This window comes from Stylophora pistillata, chromosome 7 (assembly GCF_964205215.1).
Source record: "Stylophora pistillata chromosome 7, jaStyPist1.2, whole genome shotgun sequence".
Classification (NCBI taxonomy): Eukaryota; Metazoa; Cnidaria; class Anthozoa; order Scleractinia; family Pocilloporidae; genus Stylophora; species Stylophora pistillata.
Window position 1 is genome coordinate 7,025,001 of NC_142525.1, and position 19,490 is coordinate 7,044,490.

Here is a 19,490-nt window from a genome sequence, read left to right on the forward strand (position 1 = left end):
TGTGCAAGTTTGACCCTTTGTTTCCTATCTTTAAGAAAGGCTATTATCCAATTAATGATGTAAGGGTTAATGTTGTAGGTCGAGAGTTTCGATAACAAGAGGCTGTGGTCTATCAGATCGAAGGCTTTTCTATAGTCCAACGCAAAGATTCGCACGGTGTTCCCCGTTCCGTCTGTTGCTTTCGCCCAATTGTGCATCAGATTTATTAATGCGTGCGCAGTGGAGGATCCTGGAATACACCCAAATTGATCGGGTTCCAGGCGTTTTAGAAGTGCTGGTTTCACATGTTCATGGACGACGTAGTGTTCGGATATTTTGGACAACGTTGGCGTCAATGAAATAGCTCTCAAATCCTTCGCCGCATCCTCAACTATCTTTGTTTTGGGAAGAGGGGTGATGTTTGCACATTTCCAAATGTCCGGTAAAGTGCCTTGACTAATAGAGGAATTGATGATACAACGAAGGGGTTGAGCGAGTTCAGGAGCGAAGTCACGCAAGACCCAGTTTGGGATATTATCTGGGCCCCCAGCTTTGGAGAAGATGACCGTACTAAGGCATTTGAAGGTAGCTTCCAGTGAAATAATGGGATTTTTAAAACCCTCAGTGCTCACAGTTTCAATATTATCTAAAAGTGGGTCAAACGAAGCTTGAGGTTCCAGCACAGCTGTATTGATTTCATTAGCCAAGATCTTAAGGTTGATTGAGGTAGCTGGTTTACTTGCTAGGAGCTGATTTGCGACACTTGTAGATGTTTTGTTCATTCCACATAACCGCCTACATTCGGACCACCACATTTTAGGATTGTTTTCGGTCAAAACGCTGACTTTAGTGTTGTAATAAGAGCGTTTGCAGAGCTTCCGTTCCCTGTTTACTTTGTTCCAGTAGTAGTGGAACAATGGTTTGTTGTCTTGGTAATATGCTCTTTGACGGTGTGCTATAAGTGCCTTGAGTTTGGGTGAAATCCATGGTGCGTCGTTTCGGTGGAACTTAACTCGCTTTTTGGGAAGGATAGAATCTAACCCTATGTGAATTAGGTGACTGAAGTGAGCATACTGTTCTTGGATGCTATCTATAGTGACGATTAATGACCAGTCGACCCCCGTCATATAACGACCAAAAGCCTGTTTGGACTCAGCATTAACAGCACGTGTAGTAACCGTTCTGTATGCAGGAATATTGGCCTTCGATCTAATTTTTGGAAACAAACCAACAGTACAATGATCGGATAGTCCGAATGGCGGGAATGGAGAAGGTTTCTCGTAGTGTTCTGTAAGATTAGTTAACACTTTGTCGAGTGTACGATTCCCTCTTGTTGGAAAATGGACGACTTGCGTGAGGCGGAACTGCTTAATAACTGGTGAAACATTTGCCCTGTTCCAGTCGCCAGCGAGAATTATACCTGCGCCAGGGATATCACTCTCTATCCTAGAGAGAGAATCCATCATGTAATCAAGGAGGGGCTCATCTTTGGCAGGTGGTGGAGGATGGTATACTGTACCAATGATAAGGCAGCTATAACCCCGAGGCAATCGGTTGGGCGTGATCTTGGCCCACAAAACCTCAGGGCCCTCGGGGTCAGGGAACTCATAGTCCCGTAGAATTGAGAATTTGATGGAATCTTCTACATATAGAGCCACACCCCCATGTAGCCTGTGGGTCCTATCTTTGCGTATAATGTTGTAGCCACTAACGTCAACTACGCTGTCATCAATAGAATCTTTCAGCCATGTCTCCGTTATACAACAAAGATGAAACTTGTGGGTGTTCAAAAAAATACGAAGTTCGTCTATTTTTGGCGCCAAACTCATTACATTAGACACAGCTATTGACGGTACGAATTGCAAGGTGTTTTTGCTGGCGTCATTGTTTCTCTTAGGCTTGATAATAGCCAGATTGTTGAAATTGACGGCTCTTTGTTCTGTGTAACGGCTGAAGGAGACACGCGTAGTTACTCTCACGGGAATTGTTGAAAGTCTAGGTAAAGTGTGATTATTGAACCGTAAAAATTCATTCAAGGCGTAAAAATTCATTCAAGGGATGAATCATAGGCATGCTGAATATGGATATTAAGGCATGGTAAGAACTATGAAGGGAATACTATCTATAGGCATGCTGAATATGGATATCAAGGCATGGTAAGAACTATGCAGGGAATACTATCTGTAAGTTGCTGAACATGGAGATCCAAGGTATGGATTTTCAGGTAGGATCTACACAGGAGACACTACCTACAAGGTAAGCTACAAAGAGATCATGGGCATAGGTTGTAAGGGAGGAACTATACGAGAGACAAGATCTGAATTCTTTGTCTTATGAAAAGCAGTGTTACTACTGGATTTAGGACCCAATAGTACTCACTGATTTCATTTCAAGCAATTCTACCAAATCAGGGCTAAAAATTAACTCCAGTGCTTGGTGGCCAGTTGGGCCAGTTAACTTGAATTCTTAGTCGCCCATCCCAAAAAGAAGTAGCCTTTTTGGGTGGTGGAGGCTCGCAACCTTCAACAAATTTCCACATATTTGTCTGCATTCTGTTTTCACATCTAGGCGAAAAGTATGTTCGAAAAGCAAAAACATGTGTTTCGAAACCATCCCGCACGGAAGTCTGGGGGAGAGTCACGTGGCAATTCCAAAATGGCGCCTTGAATGTGGATCGCTCGTGAAAACACCCGGGTGAAAACGGCTCGGAATTTCCACTTCAAAACTAAAAATTTACTAAAATGGACGATGTTAGAGTCCAGGCAAAAAACGAAGAGAAAGGTAGTCCGATTAAACTACATATTGGGTTTTATTTTTAACTTTGTACTTCTCATAATTTACATTGCATTACAGCTTTTCGAGATTGTACATGTAGTCGCCCATCGGGCGATCAAACTTAAACTTTTGGTCGCCCTAGTCAGTTTTAACTCGCCACTGGCGACCGTGCGACCGTCAATTTTTAGCCCTGCCAAATGTTAAGTGAGAAGTCTTGAATAAAGGTACATACCACTCTTTGTCTTAAATGTTCTGACATCTGGCTCACTGTCTCCTTGTTTGTTGACAGCAAACAGTTTCACTTCATACTCTGCATCATAATCAAGACCAGTGATCTTGTAGTGAGTTTCCACAATGTTTCCCCGTTGAACCAGTTCTGTTGATCCTGTCATGGTTTTCCTCCATTCCAGACGGTATTTAATGCTGCAGTTACTGCTGTTAGCCTCTGCTTCTGACCAAGTCACAGTGAGATCATTGTCAACTTCACTTTCTGCATTCGTGATGATTGGTTTCTCAGGTAAACCTGTTTGAAATTATTAGAATGATTCTTTAAAATTTTTTCTCTGTTGAAAGTAAAATACTACCGTTTCACTTTATAAATGAATCGTGAAAAAGAAGAGCATTCCCAATCATGAAAACAAGTTCTTAACCCTACCTGGTTTGCGTGATTCACTGGTACCTAGATGAAATAATTCACTGGTACCTAGATGAAATAATTCACTGGTACCTAGATGAAATAATTCACTGGTACCTAGATGAAATAATTCACAAATAAAATGTTTTTAGTTTGAACCATTTCTGATATAAAGGCACTTTAACAATTGATTAATTTCTGTGAAAATAGTATCAGATGAATTTAACATTCAAACATAGTGCAAAAGTGAATGCAGTAACAGGTAAATAGATGTAAATTACTGGGGGTTTGAGAAATGTTAATGTATTCCAAATTGTCCCTGAAAGTTAATGTTATGTCAACTCACTTAAAAACAATTTTGCTAATTTACGGGCCATGTTTTAGCTGTGTAATATAACCCACTCTCAATATGTAATACAAGTTTTCCCCTGGGATATGGAATTAGTTGTCATTCGCCACAGTGGTCACATCCACCACTGCACCCACAAATTTCTCCTCAAAGAGCAAAGAGGCCTTTTTAAACTCATGGAACCTTGGAATTGAGAGAAGAGGGAAATGTATGCAACCTGATTTTCTTTTCCTACACTTTAACTGAATAAATAGGAAACAGACAGACAGATCTTAATCAGATCTCTTCCTGGAAATGGAAAGATCAAAGGTTAAGAAAGGAAGCCATGTACCTGCATTATAGTGACGCCAATCTTGGAATATGACTGGATCACTCAAAATGTTGGCCACAAAAGACGCTGCCATCACACAAGCAATTTGTTTCCATTTCTCACTTGAAGACTGCCTTTCATTTGCAAAGTCTTTAATGCCCTTGACTACCACCCATTCTGTCTTATAATTATGGGCTGCTGCAAACACTCCTGAAAAATAAATTGGCATTGTGTGATACCTATATCTGTTTAGCAAATTTTCTTTGCATCCTTCAGACGATTTTTCCAAAAAGAAGTTTACTAGGATTCACACTCTAGGATTCACACTTTAGCTGTTTGTAAACACCCACATCACAAACAGGGGTTAGTACCAGACTTATTTTCTCAACCAGTAATTTAAGAAAAACATGTACAGCAAGACTGTAAAATTATTTGTCAGGCTTCCCATTGTTTAATAGTAACATTGTAGATTTCTCAAAAGAAAAACCTTTGTTATTGAGAGTTAACTCTTTCACTCCCAAGACCTAAATACATAGTTATTCTCCTTACTGTCTGCAATAGAATTCTTCTGAGGTTAGTAAGGAGAATTTGGTTTTGGATAAACTAATAACCCCTTGAGATACAATGAAATATATGAAGTGGATATATTTTGAACTGCAGTATTAGATACATACACCGCAAAAAAAGCATTTTTTTAAATGAGTTAGATTAATTCAAAATGAGTTAGATTAACTCAAAATTTGAGTTAACTCAGGAATTAACTCAATATATTGAGTTAAGTTACTCAAATATTTCTACTAAAATTTGTCAAGTAATATAACTCACAATATGTGAGTTTATTTACTCGGTATTGAGTAAATTAACTAAAAGTTGAGTCTGTCATAAGGAATACAGGGATGAGGGATGATTTTGAGATGGGCTTTACCAGCAAAGGATGCTTTCTGCTGGGATATTTTTGCTATATTTGCTACACATTATGTAACAGTATAAAGTAACACGTGCACTATGACAAGACATAGTACACAAGCAATTGACACAAATTCGAACAATATTAAACAACCTTTACAAATCGATCCATCCCTAAAATGGCCAAAGTACATGAATAAAACACCCATAAATCATTGAAATACCCAATAACTCTTTGATAATTCAGAGAATCTAACTAAAATGTTGAGTTAAATTACTCAATCGCATTATGATATCCAAGTTGGTTTCTGAGTAATTCTACTCAGAAAAAATGGAGCATGAATAGCACCACAACATAGTTGAAACAAAAGTAATTATTCTTTTTAATAATTTTTCTTTATATTTTTGCAGCCATTTTAAGAAACTTTACTTTCTATTCTGCAATATACTATTTATCATGATTTTTTCTGTATTATTTACATGCATCAATATAGCAAAATGTAATCAAAAATATCATTACTGCATAAGATCCAATCTGTATTTCAATGTCACGAAGACTTGGTTGGCATAGCAACCAAATCCCTTAACGAGACCAAGGGGGTAATAATCTAGAAGCTCAGATTGCTTAATATATCTTATTTCGTTCAGTTGCTGAACTTTAAAAGCATTTAAATGACAGACAAATTCAGTAACATTTATTTTAAGGTACTGAAACCAAACTATGTGTCTCTCAACAACCAAAACCTTTTGGATCTTTCCCAAAATTGGAAAGCCATGGTGGTAGTCAATTACAATAACATCGCCCTTTACGTATTTGGTTCCATAAACTTTAACCCAGGATGTGCGTGTCAGTGAACTGTCGCCTTTAGTTTGGGGGTCTGCCTCTTGCAGCTCATCTTCTACTCCTGCTTCTTGAACAGTTGTTACCCTTCCAACAGCTAAAAAGTTATATAAAATATATATATATATTAAAGGAAACTCTCATGATTTAGCCAATGACATTGAACATGGGGTTAAATTAATTTAATGCTTAGGTCATTAATTACTGGGGGAGGGCTGGTAAGTTTAGGGGGCTTTGATTTGGGAAGGGCCAAAAAATTTTGGACCAGCATTTAGGGAGAGGGACAAGGCTTTGATTTGGGGAGGACAAGATTTCTTGGGATGAAGGTTTAGAAATTTTACTGGCCCTCCCCCCCAGTAATTAATGATGGCTCCCTTACCAGGTCCAATTTCCAAAGACACTCTCAAATAGTTGCCTTGTGAACTTTGCATTCGATAAGTCTGAAGGGCTTGATGCCTCATAGCCAAGGAATAGGTGATATTTTTGAAATTGTTGACGTTGTCTACCAGCTTTTTAAAGTAGTTATGTTTGGCCTCGAACCTCATGGCCCAGTTTCTTACTAGGGGACCATTTCTGTAAATGGAAGATTACTAGATATTATTCAAAAACTCATTAATAATTCATAAGCCTTTGGGCCAACTGGATACACCATACATATTACATGCATGGACCTTTATACTCGATAATGTCCCCCTTTAAGTCCATCTTTTAGATGAACCTTTATATAAAAAAAATTACCTTCATTAGTATTCTTTATATAAAGAACACTAAGACAGATGACTTTATCTGAGAGGAAGTATATGTCCATGTTTAGATGAAGACTTAGAGCCTCATCAAGGTCTCATCACACCCTAAAATTCCAGATTGCCATGTATAGAATATTGAGCATGTGGGAGTTTCTTTTAGAGCTACTCGCACATGCCTGTGACGTCAAATATCTATTGAAGTATGAAAGTCCATGTATGGTGGCTCCAGTGGAACCAAAATCTTATAATTATGAGGTCTAAAAACACTCGGCTGCACCTCATGCTTCTAAACCTGATAAGACATTATTGCTCATTCATTAAACATCACATAAAACTATAAGTAATACTGCATTATATACCCATGTATAAGCTGCACTGCAAGTTTCAGAAAACTTAAATAATCAGCATGATGAAGTCTGAGTGGGCTAATAATACATATATTGAAAGGGTATGTAAAGTTATGAAAGGTGGATAAAGTGGTAATACCCTTCCCCTAACCCCCAGTAGTACAAAATGTACAATGCTTACAATTTCAATATAAAAAGACATACTTGATAATTTGATTTGGGTAATGCACCATGTAATGCTGCTTTGGGATTGGAAGCCGGTCATTGAGGTTGACATAGTCCTCTAGGTACTCCTCTATGAGAACTCCAAGATATGCAGCCACCTGTGGTGTTGCTTTAGGAGCAAAAACAATTTCTTCAATTTTCAGTAGTCGCAAAAAGTTTTCCCAGTGCTCATCATTTTGTGGAATCAAGTCTCCTATAAGTATAGGAAACATTCTTGCCAGGCACCACATCCGAGCTGCTGGTGAAAGAAAGAAAAAGAATATGAAATTATCATGTACTTTTAGTATACAACAAAGCCTTTTATATATATTTTTTGTATATTTCTTTTTCTTTTTAAAATATAACATAATATATAATAGTAATATGTAACTCAGCCATTGCAAAACATCATTCTCCTAACCTGACTGTGAAATCCTCATTGAATTGTTTGCCAATGACTGCGGCTTTATAGGAATTGGTTTATTGCTAGCATCAGATTGAGGATACCACAATCTTTCTAATCTGTCATTCACAATTTCAAGTGTGAAATAATTTTCCTCTTGAATGTACTTCTGTAACAGAATCTTGACTTCTAGGGGCAGCACTCCCTCAAGTTGGTCATGCATGACATCAAGAACAAGTCCATCAGTAATGTGGAAGTAACGGGACTGGTTGAGAACACTTCTTGTTTTTACCCCATAAGTTGCTTCTAGATTTGCATCATTTTCTACAAGCCGGCAATGTCTGTCATGGATTGCTCTTGTTCTAATTTGAAAATCTGCTTCTGTAAACTAATATCAATGTGACATTCACAATATGAGTTGTATAATAGTATATTCATCTCAAATCCATGAACTTTGAAGTGTAGACTCATATTAACACTATTGACACAGGGTCTGATCAAAAGTCTAAACTTATTTGTAACAAAATTTAGAATGCCGGTAAATAATCTTTTACACTTGACACATTGAATAATGACCAAAAATGCATGCACACTACTACTACTACCTTTGTGTTAGTGTCTTCTCTAGTTGCCATACAAATTCTACAAATCCTTAGACCAGAAAAGCTCTCCTGAAAACCACCAAGAGAATGTGCCCCAAGATTGTCACTTGAATAAGGTCCAATGGAACCACTGAATGTTCTTTCTTGTTCATCTATCCAAAATGTTACACCTCTATCCTAGGAAGAAAACAAATACATATTTTTTAATTAAATTATAAATTAATATTAATGACAATGTGCACTTAATTATTTTTATATGGTTGAACTTACATTTAGGTGACAGTTAAGTGTATGCTACAATATACTTACTGCCTCTAGTTGATGCAGGTCTTGCATGAATGGCTGCAGTATCCTATTCATTCCATACTTTTTTATGAGCGGTACTCGGCACAAAGCAATTAGCTGAATTGAGTTGATAACAGAACGGTATTCTGGACTAAGATTTCCCAGATTGAAGTAAAAGGCTCCTGATGTTCATAAAAAAATCAATTTCAATGGCAATAGTCATAACATGTTGTGCCAAACCAAATGCATACCTCAAACAATGTTTTCCTTTGATATTTTTCAATTCTGCTTTAATTCTGCTGACTGTTTTTACCACCTATTTATGTTTAAGGTATTTGGCTCAACATACTAGGTATGACGTATGAATCAAGGCTGAACCTTCTTTAGTTTGGGTCAACACAAATGTGCTATTGTGCAGCACAACAGAAGCACGTCGTATGAACCAGACCTTACATTTGCACTTATTTTACACTGCACATTTGAGGGAACTTACTCTCATTGCATGTACGCATTCAATATTTTGATATTGAACAGGATTGACATTTAGGATGGTGGATGTTGCATGTCAAACCTCATAAACATTCATAAGTGAATAGGATATCCCCAAAAGATCAGTTTTTAGAGATTTCTCAAAATTTCCCTGCCAGATATTGTTTAAACATGACAAACATGCAATTAATATCTTGTGGATAGTTTGGTTGTAGTTTGTTTTTTCATCATCTGCAAACACACCATCAACAAGCACACACACACACACAAAAACAGGAGATGACTTTTCCTTTGAAACACACATCACAAAAAAACAAAAGATTGTCAGTCAATAAATAATAATGTTCATGATAATTATTAATGCTAACAGCAACCTAACAAAACACGTAATAGTTTACATGCATGTAAATACATGATTGAAAAGCATACCTATTTTATGTTTTTTTGTCTTTGATCCAAGCGGGTTTGTTACTTGAAAATCATCATAGTAACAATGAAGAAGTAGTGCATTACCAGGTTGTCCAAAAAGAGCATGCATTTTGTACTGTTCACCATCACAATAGTCTCTTAGAATTCCATCATTTGAGGAATGACCATTCATAACCTACAAAAGTACCCAAATTATTAAAATGTGCCACAAGTAATTTGTTATTAGAGGGACTGTCATGTAAAATAATGGTATTGATTCAATATTGTCAACTTCAAAATGATATCTAAATTGTCACAAAAACTAAGAGTTTTCCAAATCACCACACCCAAGTTCCTCCATAAAAACATGTAACCCATAAACTGAAGTGTTTCAATATAACTATTAGTGCAGTTTTCGTATGACTGTGAAACGTTCACGGCATGAACACTGTCATGGGAAGGAGTCAGCCAATTAAAAATCTAGAAAACATCACGGTCACTGCAAGACACGCACTCCTCGTCCAATCAAATGCAAGAAACATGGCACGAAACACTGCACGAACACTGTCACTACGCGGACACGGCACTGCTTAGCCAATCACATCGCGCAAAAAGAAAATCCAGCCAATTAAAATCCTACGTTACGACACGACACGTTCACGGCACTGAACTTTTCACAGTCATACGAAAGCTGCTCTATACAGGGACTGCACAGCATCCTAACAAGTGTGTGTGTGGGGGGGGGGGGGAAGGGGGGGCGCTAACATCAGAAAATGCAAACCTAACCCTACCCATCTCTGCAGTTCCTGTTATATTCCCTGTTCTACATACATCAAATAGGATGCTTACCTCACATAAAACATCTGCCTGATTGAGCAAAGATTGTAGGGTTTTCAGTATCGAGATGTAATGAAATGTTTCCTTGACCAGGCAGAGTTTTTGCTTGCCTTGCAGATAGCGATATTCAGCATATTGATTGAGGATGACTTCCTGTGGCTCCTATATATATTAAAACTCATATCAGCATAATAATCAATATATTTATATTATTTTGGTAATGCATGTGTTTATAAGAAGGCTAATTAAGATGACTTTAAAGCAAGTTAACACAAGTGATAAAATACATTAATTTGTCCCATATCTTCTAATCACATCTATTAAAGCCTGGACATAAGCTAAGGACTTACCACAAAGTTAAAATTCTCAACAAAGTACTTCATCTGTTGGTATTCATTCTGCAAACGTTGTTTTGCTTGGGAGAAGATACTTGGCTCATCAAGTACCCCAGATAGGCCCTCAACATCAGCAATTTCTATTCCACTGCTTTGAAGGCATGCCACCACTTTGTTTTTCATTTCCACTAAGCTACTGTCCACTAGGTCTCCTGTATTGTCAAGAATAGCATTGACTGTCTGTTGGCTTAGTTGATTTTCTTCTTTGGTTTTTAAAATAAACAGTGCCAAGAATCTTGTCACATCGTCGACGTAGTTTGTGTCTTCATTTGAATCGTTGTCTTCTCCATCTTCTTCATCAGAGTTTTCATCTTCTACGTCTTCATCGCCTTGCTCACTTACGTTCGCAAAATTTAACAGTGCATTCTTCTTCTCTTCTCTCTGGATATGGGATTTGAACGAATTGAATTTTCGAAATGACTGGCCGCATTGTCTGCATGTGATGCTAAAGTTTGGTTCATGACTGTGAATAAATTTGATATGATGTAATAACTTTTTGAAGCTTCTACCAAGAAAACTAGTACAGTATGGACAACTATGCATTTGGATATACGGAAAACCTTCGATAAACAACGACGCGCTGATGAAGGAGAACACAGAAAGACCCTAATTCAATGGCTCTTAAACGAATGTCTGGGTGCTGACCAGTAGAAACGCAGGCTCTGGGAACGAGATTGGAATGGTAGTAGGACAAAGTTTGAGACAAATCAACTCTTTTCTTATAAAAATATTTATAATATATTTCATTACAACGTAGATATTATTTTAGCCATCTTTATTTAGGATATATTGTATGAATGAATATTTTCCAATTTGAGTTTCCTGTTGTTTTGGCGCTAAAATTTAACCTCGATGTGATGAACATGACCATGTGATAGTGGCTACCAATCAAAAAAAAGGGCGCGAATGTACGAGATAAAACTCTTGTTCTCCATGAATGCTTTCTCCCACGTAGTCCAACTCTTTGCATTGCAATAGTCAAGTGAGCTCTTTAGCGTTTTCAAAAAGATGGCAAGTTTCCCGAAGTCTGTGGACGAGGTTAAGCAGTGGATGATACAAAATGGGTTTTCGTCCCACGCTTCTACCTTTGAAGGTAAGCTATAACTAGAGAATTTGTACAATATTAGGTTAACCTGAATTTCAAGTTTATTCGTACAAAGCTCATTTGTTGTCCTTCAGTACATGCTTAGATCTGAATTTTAGGTAGAGATATAATACGACGATAAATCATGTATTATTTTAGTTTATTTTTGTGAGGATTTCTTTATTTTCCAAGGTTATTTTCCTTGAACTTCGCGCTATCCGTACCATGTACGACCATGTACACACTCTGGTAGGATCTAGAGAGCATTACCCGTTGTATTGCAAATCGGTGCCATTTTGAATAAAAAAAAACTAATTCATAAGGAATCCAGATGAACAGTAAAACCAAAAATCAAACTCAGGTTTTGGTGATTAAATATTACGAGGAGATTTGGTTGATCTCTTTCCAATGCAAAGATTCTTGGTTTTGTTCCAATGCAAAGATTCTTGGTTTTGGCGGGAACTTCGGTACCATTCATGCTATGCCGTGCTAAGCACACATAGATAGGTCTTGCCTAATACCTAAGTACAAAACTATCAAGCTTTACCCCACATTCTTTCATATTGATTCCAATTGCTCTCTTTTCTTTCATAAGAGAACGAAATCGATGGCGAAGCAATGCAATGCTTAACGGAGAATGCGTTAGTGCAACTGATACTTGTTGTCGGCCCTAGAATGAAGTTTATCAAGCAACTTGAATCTTTGAAAAAAACCTCCAGGCCCGAGAGTATTGATGTAGTTGAAGAGGGTACCCCAATTGCCAATGAAGAAATGGAAGTACAAGACAGAATTCCAGCTGATACAGAAGTAAAAGCAAGGTTTGAATCTTAAGTTATGGTATAATATTGTGCTACATTATAATACTGGATCATTATTTCTATGACTTGCTTCAACAACCTTGATAACTTTGTTTTTATAACTATTTTTGCAAAACAATAGTTTAAAAAAATAAAAGGTGCGGTCGGTTTATAGCCTTAGATCTTACAATCAGTGCTGAGCCTCTGCTTTTGTGTAAGGTAGTTTAACTGCCTTTTACCATTACTTTACTCAATTGAGTATACATTCGCTTGTAAGTAGAGACTGTTTTGTAAGATACATAAGGACAGTATAAATTTGTTTTGTGCCAACATGGTTGCTGTGTAAGGTGTTTTGTAAGCACCTTTTACCAGTATCTCTTTTGAGTGCTATATTTAATAGCGCTCATCAAAGAGGACAGAAATGAATTTATACTTATTAAAATTTCAGAAAAAGGAAAAGAACTCATTCCTTGACGGCTAAGAGAAGACAAAGGCTTGCTCGCAACAAAAGGAAAAGGGAAGAAAGACAAAAGTCAAAAACGGGACTTGAATTGCTGATGAGTGATCTAAAACAGAAAAATCAGAATCTGCATGAAGCAATAGGAGTAGAAAAGAAAACGAAAGAAAAGTACTTCGAGATGTGGAGAGCTTCAGAAAGGAAAAAGAGAAACTAAAAACAACTAAATGTGTATTCCAGGGATGTGCAAGGAATAATATGAAAAATAATACTTCTAGGGAGCTTTTGCAAATCCAACCAACAATGCTAGAAGATCTTGGACCAGATGATAACCTAAGTAGTGGCAGATTTGGAACTGTGTGCTTAAAAAAATTTAGATCCACACCAGTTGCAGTCAAGTATTTAGGGTCATCTAGTGTTAAGGAAGTTCAAAGGGAAGCTTCATTTTTGGACAAATGTTGTCACATAAATCTCCCCATTATATTTGGGGTAAACACAATGCAGAAGCCTTATTTCATAGTCGCAGAATTTTATGGTAATGGATCGTTTAAGGCCTTGACACTAAGAGAACTTTTACATAAGGATGAAGAACATATTAAATCTTATGTAAATGGTCCAGAGTATTGGCTTCATTTAAGTTTCCAGATTACTGATAGTATTTGCTATTTACATACTATGGGAGTGCTCCACAATGATATAAAAACTGACAACATTGTTGTTTCTGTATCACCTGTAAATGTTATCACACCTATCTTAATAGATTTTAGTAAGGCCACACTGATAAGTGAAGGGAAGATTAAAGTTCTTACTGCTGCGGAGAAGGATCGCTACCGCAAAGAGCACATGCAAATTGCCCCTGAACTCATTGAGGGAACTCATCCCCAATCTGTTAAGAGTGACATATATTCTCTGGGAATTGTTTTTGCCAGTATATATAAATTTACTAAATACAAACCCATAAAAGAATTAGCAAAAAAAAGTTTAATGCCCTTTCAAACCAGATGTACATCATCAGAGATTTTAGCAATTCTAATGGATCTTATGAAAGTCTGATTTACTTTTTTAGATGACTTCAATCTGATTTGTTTGAATTTGTTTCCATCTTACTTGGAGTAATGTTTTATGCCATTATACATATCAGCCATTGATAAGGTGTTCAGGTGTCATTGAAATGATATAATTGTTTTGCTTCAAGATGTCATGTTTGTTAAATAAAAAGTCTATTTTGATCCATTCCTTTCTGTCTTTAGGGACATCCATTATCTACAGCTATATTTTACTATTCATACAGAAAGAGGCTGGAATTTGATAACAAAGTTAGCAGTCCCTGCCCTGATGACAATATAGTGCTAAATGCAAAAATGCTTTGGCCAAGAGTGTTAACACTTCCAACCAGTTTCCGACTGGATGTTACTAGAACACTGGCAAGCAAGGAGAAGCAGAACATCAATAAGAAGTTTAGAAGAGAGTTCATAGGCTCAATATACGATCATTTTGCCCGCTACACTTTGTAAGTATACTTGTTTGATATATGTTTACCACTTTTTGATTGATGAAAAGCCATCAGGAATACATTTTATTGTGGTGTAGGGAAATGCTAAAATTGGCTTATTGTATTTTCATCAATGAGATCTTATGTTGAAGAAGAAGGTACTGGTATTAGGTTACTAATTATTGTACATTTCATTTTATTTTTTGGTTTGTGAATTGTAGGTATCCCACCAAACATCAACTCACATCTATTTGTGAACTAATAGTCCAGAAGTATCCCTTCCTGAAAGATACCTCAATTGGTACTGGATATGTAAGTACCGAATAAGTACTCTAAGGTTTTGAAACAAATGATATGTTGATATCTGATGCTGTTATATGAAAACATGAAAAAGTTTGCTACATATCCCTCAAAAAAGTTTTCATATCGAGGCCTTAAAGGTTGATCATGTTCACTAGTAAAAAATGCAAACCATATGTGACCTTGCATTTTAGCTTATTACATGTTTTTTCATGACCTATCCAGAGTTTTCCAAATTGCTGACTGATTCAATGATCTAATAAAAAGGTAATTTGAACATTGACTCCCACAGTCAGAGAATTTGGCATTTTTTTCAAGGTCGGGGAATTTTGATTTTGGTCAGGGAAATTTGCAATTTATCAAAATAGGGAATTTTTCTTTCATCTTTGCAACATCTTCTTGGTGATTATGTTTCCAAATGAAATTTCCCAAATATTCGTGGTGTCCTTCATAACAATGACTAACTAGAAGTGTGCCATTGGGTGATGGAAAAATTGGTTTTGGTTTTGGTCAGGGAATTTAACTTTTTCATAAGAGTGGGAACCCTGTTGAATTATGGCATGAAAATAATACTACAGCTACTAGAATGCTGGCACATAGTTTTTTTTATTTTGATTTATTACTCCTTGAGTAGCTTTTGCGAATACTAGGAGATCAAAAAAGGAGATACAAAAGAGATTCAAAATCTGAAAAAGAAAAAATATATGTGCAGAGGATTCTAGTACTGAAATGTCATATAAATGCAAATCATCTATTACATCAGAGATAATTGATTTGAATACTATTTCCAGGATTCCTGGTACGCTAGTCTATACGAAAAGTTCCGTAATGAGAGAAAGTCTATTAAAGATGACCCGGAAGTAATCCTCAGGAAAAGAAAGCCCAAAGAGAGCTCCAAAGAGTGTGTGAAAGCTAAGCTTCGCAGAGGAGCCATAAACTGGGAGCCACCCTTTCCAGAGGGTGAGGATGAGGTGTCTCTACAACGACATAAAGATTTTATGAAGAGTGAATTTGAAAAAAGGTCTCCAGATTGGGCAAAGATAAGCAAACGAATGTCACTGACTTTCCCCAGCAGACGGAGACTAATGAATGACAATATGAGCATCAAGGAAATAAAAGAACACTACCCTACTCTATTTAAGTTTGAACAGGTATGTTAAGCTATATATTGTTGTCCTTGTGAACTATGAGTATGAGCAATCTAATTGTGTTTTCTCTGTGTCTTTCAACAAGAAAGTTGTGTAGAAGAAGGATGAGTTTAATAAAACTACCCCCACATTAGGGTGATTGGCAGTCTGGTTGTTCTGTCAGGTCAGCACAATTTGCTGCCGTGAGTAACTGGGCAATTCTGGGTGTGTTGGGTGATATGCAGACATCCTATGCTTGCAAGATGTGAATGTCCTCTCTTACTTCATATGTTAACAGAAATATAGGAATTATTATTGATGCTATTCAAACCTTTGTTCCTTAGATACTGGCTGAATTTGAAAGAATTTTGGGTCTAAATTCAAGTGTGGTGGATTCATTCAGGTCTAATTTTCAGCAAGTCACTGACCCGATTGTAAAACTAGGAAAGACAAAAAATAAGAGTAAATCAAAAGAAGAAATCCAAACATTCCTGCACCTCCTGGAGGATGATGATGATGACATGAACGAAGATGAATCAGAACCAACAATTGGTAAGAAATATAAAAGAAAACAATATCTTATCATGCGAGCTCGTGCTTTTCCCGTGTATAGACCTAATCAGAATCAAATGCAAATTGCCCATTTCAGACAATGTGATGTTTACAATATCGTCTCTGGAGAATAGTTTCTTTGTTTTTCTGATATTAATTCGTCCATTCATGTGAACATGTAAAGATTCTAGATACAATTCTACAGAGAACAACATGTAAACATCACATGGTCTGAAATGGGCAATTTGTATAGTCAAGTAGGTCTATTACAACCCATTTTCAAGTGCAGCAACAGCACATGCTCGAAAGGTCTGTCCTTTCAAACGTTTTAATATTTTTTTCAAATTTTTGGGTATCTGATGTCTTCATATCATATTATAAACAATTTACTACACTGCTAGTTTGTGTGTTACCCTGGACAATCTTACTCCTGAGCTGTATTTTTTCTTGCACCGGAAGGCTTAAAAAAATACCGTCGCTTTACTAAAATTTATTCAGTGTTAACACAGTGCAGTGCAGTAAACCTCTATATTACTTTGGATCACAAATATTAAAGGGCATCATACAATTAAGTAAAAAACAGTGCAAAGATTAAAACTAAGCCAGTTTTGATGAACCTGGTCCAGTGTAAATACCCTAATTGTAGTGAAATCAATCTAAATCTTTCAATTATTTCTAGAGGAACAAGCTGAAGTGGCCATGGCAGTACTGCCATACCTTCTTCTGCCAAAGTCTGGCCTTATTTCAACAGATGACTTTGTCCATTTCGTATTTGTAAGTATCATCAAATTATATTTATTTCTGAAAGAATAGTTAAAATTAATGGTTCTAGCATCTCTATTTGATTGACAAGATTACATTATTTTAGGATTTGGGTGCCACTCAATTCCAACAATTTCATTATTGAACATATCGGTACATACAGCTTGTTAAGGTGACTGGCTACTTTTGGAAATAATGTTAAACTTTTTTTGAAACTACAATTTTCCGAAGTAAAATTTAATGCTTTATTTCAAATCTGAAAAGAAAAAATTGGTGTCCAGAACTCTTTTTGAGATAATCAGCATTTAATGGTAGCCCTACGCACGAGTTTTTGGCAAAAAAATTGCACCACACAAAGTGACAAGAAAAAAAAGTCATAGATAACATAACAGATTTTACAGCTAAATTATTATTCATATGATAGCTAGCAGTCTAATATAATTCGAACATTAATTATGACCTATCATATTGCCAGTCAAAAAGGAGGTGCCAGAAATCACATTGGTTATAGTGGTTCCCGAAATTCTGCGAACTCATTAGTTGCACATTTGGAAACAATTTGGTTTTTCATTGCAGCTAGTCAAAAATATAAAAGGCACCGACTGATTATCATTGATTGACAGAAGCAATAGATTCAAGAAATTCTCGTCAATAAATTTGACAAGCTGTATTTTTTTTAAAAAAACAAATATTGTTTTCAAACACAATAATTATTGACTCTGGAGTTTTACTTTTTTTGTAGGAAGATGAAGATATTGATGAGATCGTGAAGATTTCCAACAAGCCTTTTCCAAGAATTGTATTTAAAGGGCAGCTAAGTTCCCCCGACGCTATCTATATAATAGCAGATCAGCAAGTGCTATGCAGCTCAACAAACACCACTCTGTTGGAGGCCACAGTCTGTTTGATGGCATGTTACTATGTGTTCCTTTATGACTATCCAAGTGGCCTCAACAACTTCTATTTGTACTTGCAAAAGTGCATATTGCAACTTCAGGATGGGAAGAAGCTACCATCCACAGTAATTAATTTTGTAAATGACATTGATGCTATGTCAAAGATCTGAAAATGTGATTTTATAATTACTTCAATTGAATGATAACTTAATTATACTTCATGTGTGGTTGATATTCAACCAATTGCATATACCTGTACACAATATATTGATTTATTTCGTAAATTATTGGGCAAATGAAATCTAGGGAGTGAATTACAATAAATGGTCCAAAGCTATTTGAAAAAGTACTGTTCCCTTGTAGGGCATATTGTTCAGATGGATTAGGGGTATTAATGAAATGGTATACCTGCATCAAAGGAATTGCACTTATTTAAAGATGGCTCTAGACTATGTATGGTAATTTACTCTGTAGATTTCAATTGCTTGATAGTGATTTGTAAAATATATTAAAATATTGCTTACAGTGTATTTTGCCCTTGTTTGAATGCCTGCATCATGTGATCAATGTTTAGATTATCATTCAATCTTTTCTTTCAAAACCTATTACAGCTTATCCAAAATTAAAGATTATTTATGATTATTTGAGTGCTCACACTAAATTCGTGTGATTCAGTATTCCCTTAAATACATTTCATTGCATGCACTCTTTAAATTAAGGATTTCTTAAAAATTGTTACTATTTATTGCTAAATAATGTTAGACCATTTTACATTCATGGAAGAGTGGACAATTTTTATAATTTTACATTTTACATGCATATCTTCAGAATTTTAGCAAACAAAAAATTATTCGTTTTGCAAATTTAATATAGCTTCATGATTTCTAGTGACACTTGCTTTTATTTATTTAGCTTGATATACCTCTTCTAATAACATTGATGTTAACCAATCTGAACAGTTTTATGCCATGGAGGTAACTCATTGTGAGAGTAAGCTAACTCATTTTTTTGAGTGAAGTGAAGTTTAACTCAAAATAAAGAGTCAATCTGGATGCATTTCGTATGAGTTTACTGAACACATTATCAGAGTTGTCTGTACTCATTTTTGAGAAAAACCCACTCATGTTTTGAGTAGAGTTAACTCATTATTTGAGTACTTCTAACTCTTTTTGAGTTGTCCTAACTTACTCCAATGAGTTAGTTTTACTCAATATAGATAGTTAATCCAACTCAATATAAAGAGTTATTCTGGATGCAAGTTGAACTCGTTATATTGAGTTGGAATCACTCAACTTTTTTAGCGGTGTATGATGTAATAACCCCTTGGTTGATATTTTTCTATTCTCATTACTTGATGTCTGCTTGATATTGTATTGATGTTGTAAGGAGAAATTCAGTCTTGGTCAATCATGGGAATTCAAGGGTTGACAACTGGGGCTGTGATAATATTAATCTCAAGCTCAAAACTATGTCACAATAAAATTATACTTTCATGACAAAATCTTGACAATTT

The 19,490-nt window shown here is 36.1% G+C and overlaps 3 protein-coding genes across 6 annotated transcripts in view; 1 reads left to right on the plus strand and 2 right to left on the minus strand.

Moving 5' to 3' along the window:
* The window catches only part of LOC111347548 (uncharacterized), a 65,212-nt gene that overhangs the window by 27,521 nt on the left and 18,201 nt on the right, over window positions 1–19,490 (minus strand). For 2 of the 3 annotated variants that reach the window (XM_088727318.1, XM_088727316.1), the window contains exons 10-12: window positions 4,069–4,257; window positions 3,410–3,505; window positions 2,987–3,277 (exon numbers count right to left, since the gene is read on the minus strand). In XM_088727318.1, the coding sequence (XP_088583444.1) occupies window positions 2,987–3,277; window positions 3,410–3,505; window positions 4,069–4,257 (576 nt within the window). The remainder of the gene's footprint in view (window positions 1–2,986; window positions 3,278–3,409; window positions 3,506–4,068; window positions 4,258–19,490) is intronic. The other variant, XM_088727317.1, reaches the window with a different exon arrangement.
* Window positions 5,313–11,240, minus strand: LOC111325090 (uncharacterized). Of its 2 annotated transcripts, none has more exons than XM_088727349.1 (9): window positions 10,466–11,240; window positions 10,128–10,277; window positions 9,300–9,474; window positions 8,406–8,563; window positions 8,100–8,273; window positions 7,513–7,882; window positions 7,092–7,347; window positions 6,174–6,367; window positions 5,313–5,891 (listed from the first exon to the last, which is right to left on the minus strand). In XM_088727349.1, the coding sequence occupies exons 1-9, from the start codon at window positions 11,051–11,053 to the stop codon at window positions 5,470–5,472; spliced, it is 2,487 nt and encodes an 828-aa protein (XP_088583475.1). In that variant the 5' UTR covers window positions 11,054–11,240; the 3' UTR covers window positions 5,313–5,469. The 2 variants fall into 2 exon arrangements, with proteins under 2 accessions (XP_088583475.1, XP_088583474.1); XM_088727348.1 differs by having other exon boundaries at window positions 7,092–7,350.
* LOC148726415 (sterile alpha motif domain-containing protein 3-like) lies at window positions 11,305–19,033 on the plus strand. The gene is made up of 8 exons (XM_088727369.1): window positions 11,305–11,603; window positions 12,190–12,412; window positions 14,140–14,358; window positions 14,562–14,652; window positions 15,432–15,791; window positions 16,112–16,319; window positions 16,999–17,093; window positions 17,824–19,033. Exons 1-8 carry the CDS (start codon window positions 11,519–11,521, stop codon window positions 18,145–18,147), a joined length of 1,605 nt encoding a protein of 534 aa, XP_088583495.1. The 5' UTR covers window positions 11,305–11,518; the 3' UTR covers window positions 18,148–19,033.

What these genes read in the sequence shown, in the direction of transcription:
- LOC111325090 (XM_088727348.1), bottom strand. Translation starts at nt 11,053, where the DNA reads ATGCATAGTTGTCCATACTGTACTAGTTTTCTTGGTAGAAGCTTCAAA. An exon ending in TTGAGAATTTTAACTTTGTG is followed by an intron (nt 10,278 to 10,465) that starts GTAAGTCCTTAG and finishes TAATATATATAG; the next exon opens with GAGCCACAGGAAGTCATCCT. An exon ending in TACCCAAATCAAATTATCAA is followed by an intron (nt 6,368 to 7,091) that starts GTATGTCTTTTT and finishes TTCCATTTACAG; the next exon opens with AAATGGTCCCCTAGTAAGAA.
- LOC148726415 (XM_088727369.1), top strand. Translation starts at nt 11,519, where the DNA reads ATGGCAAGTTTCCCGAAGTCTGTGGACGAGGTTAAGCAGTGGATGATA. An exon ending in CCACGCTTCTACCTTTGAAG is followed by an intron (nt 11,604 to 12,189) that starts GTAAGCTATAAC and finishes TTCTTTCATAAG; the next exon opens with AGAACGAAATCGATGGCGAA. An exon ending in CTCTATTTAAGTTTGAACAG is followed by an intron (nt 15,792 to 16,111) that starts GTATGTTAAGCT and finishes TTTGTTCCTTAG; the next exon opens with ATACTGGCTGAATTTGAAAG.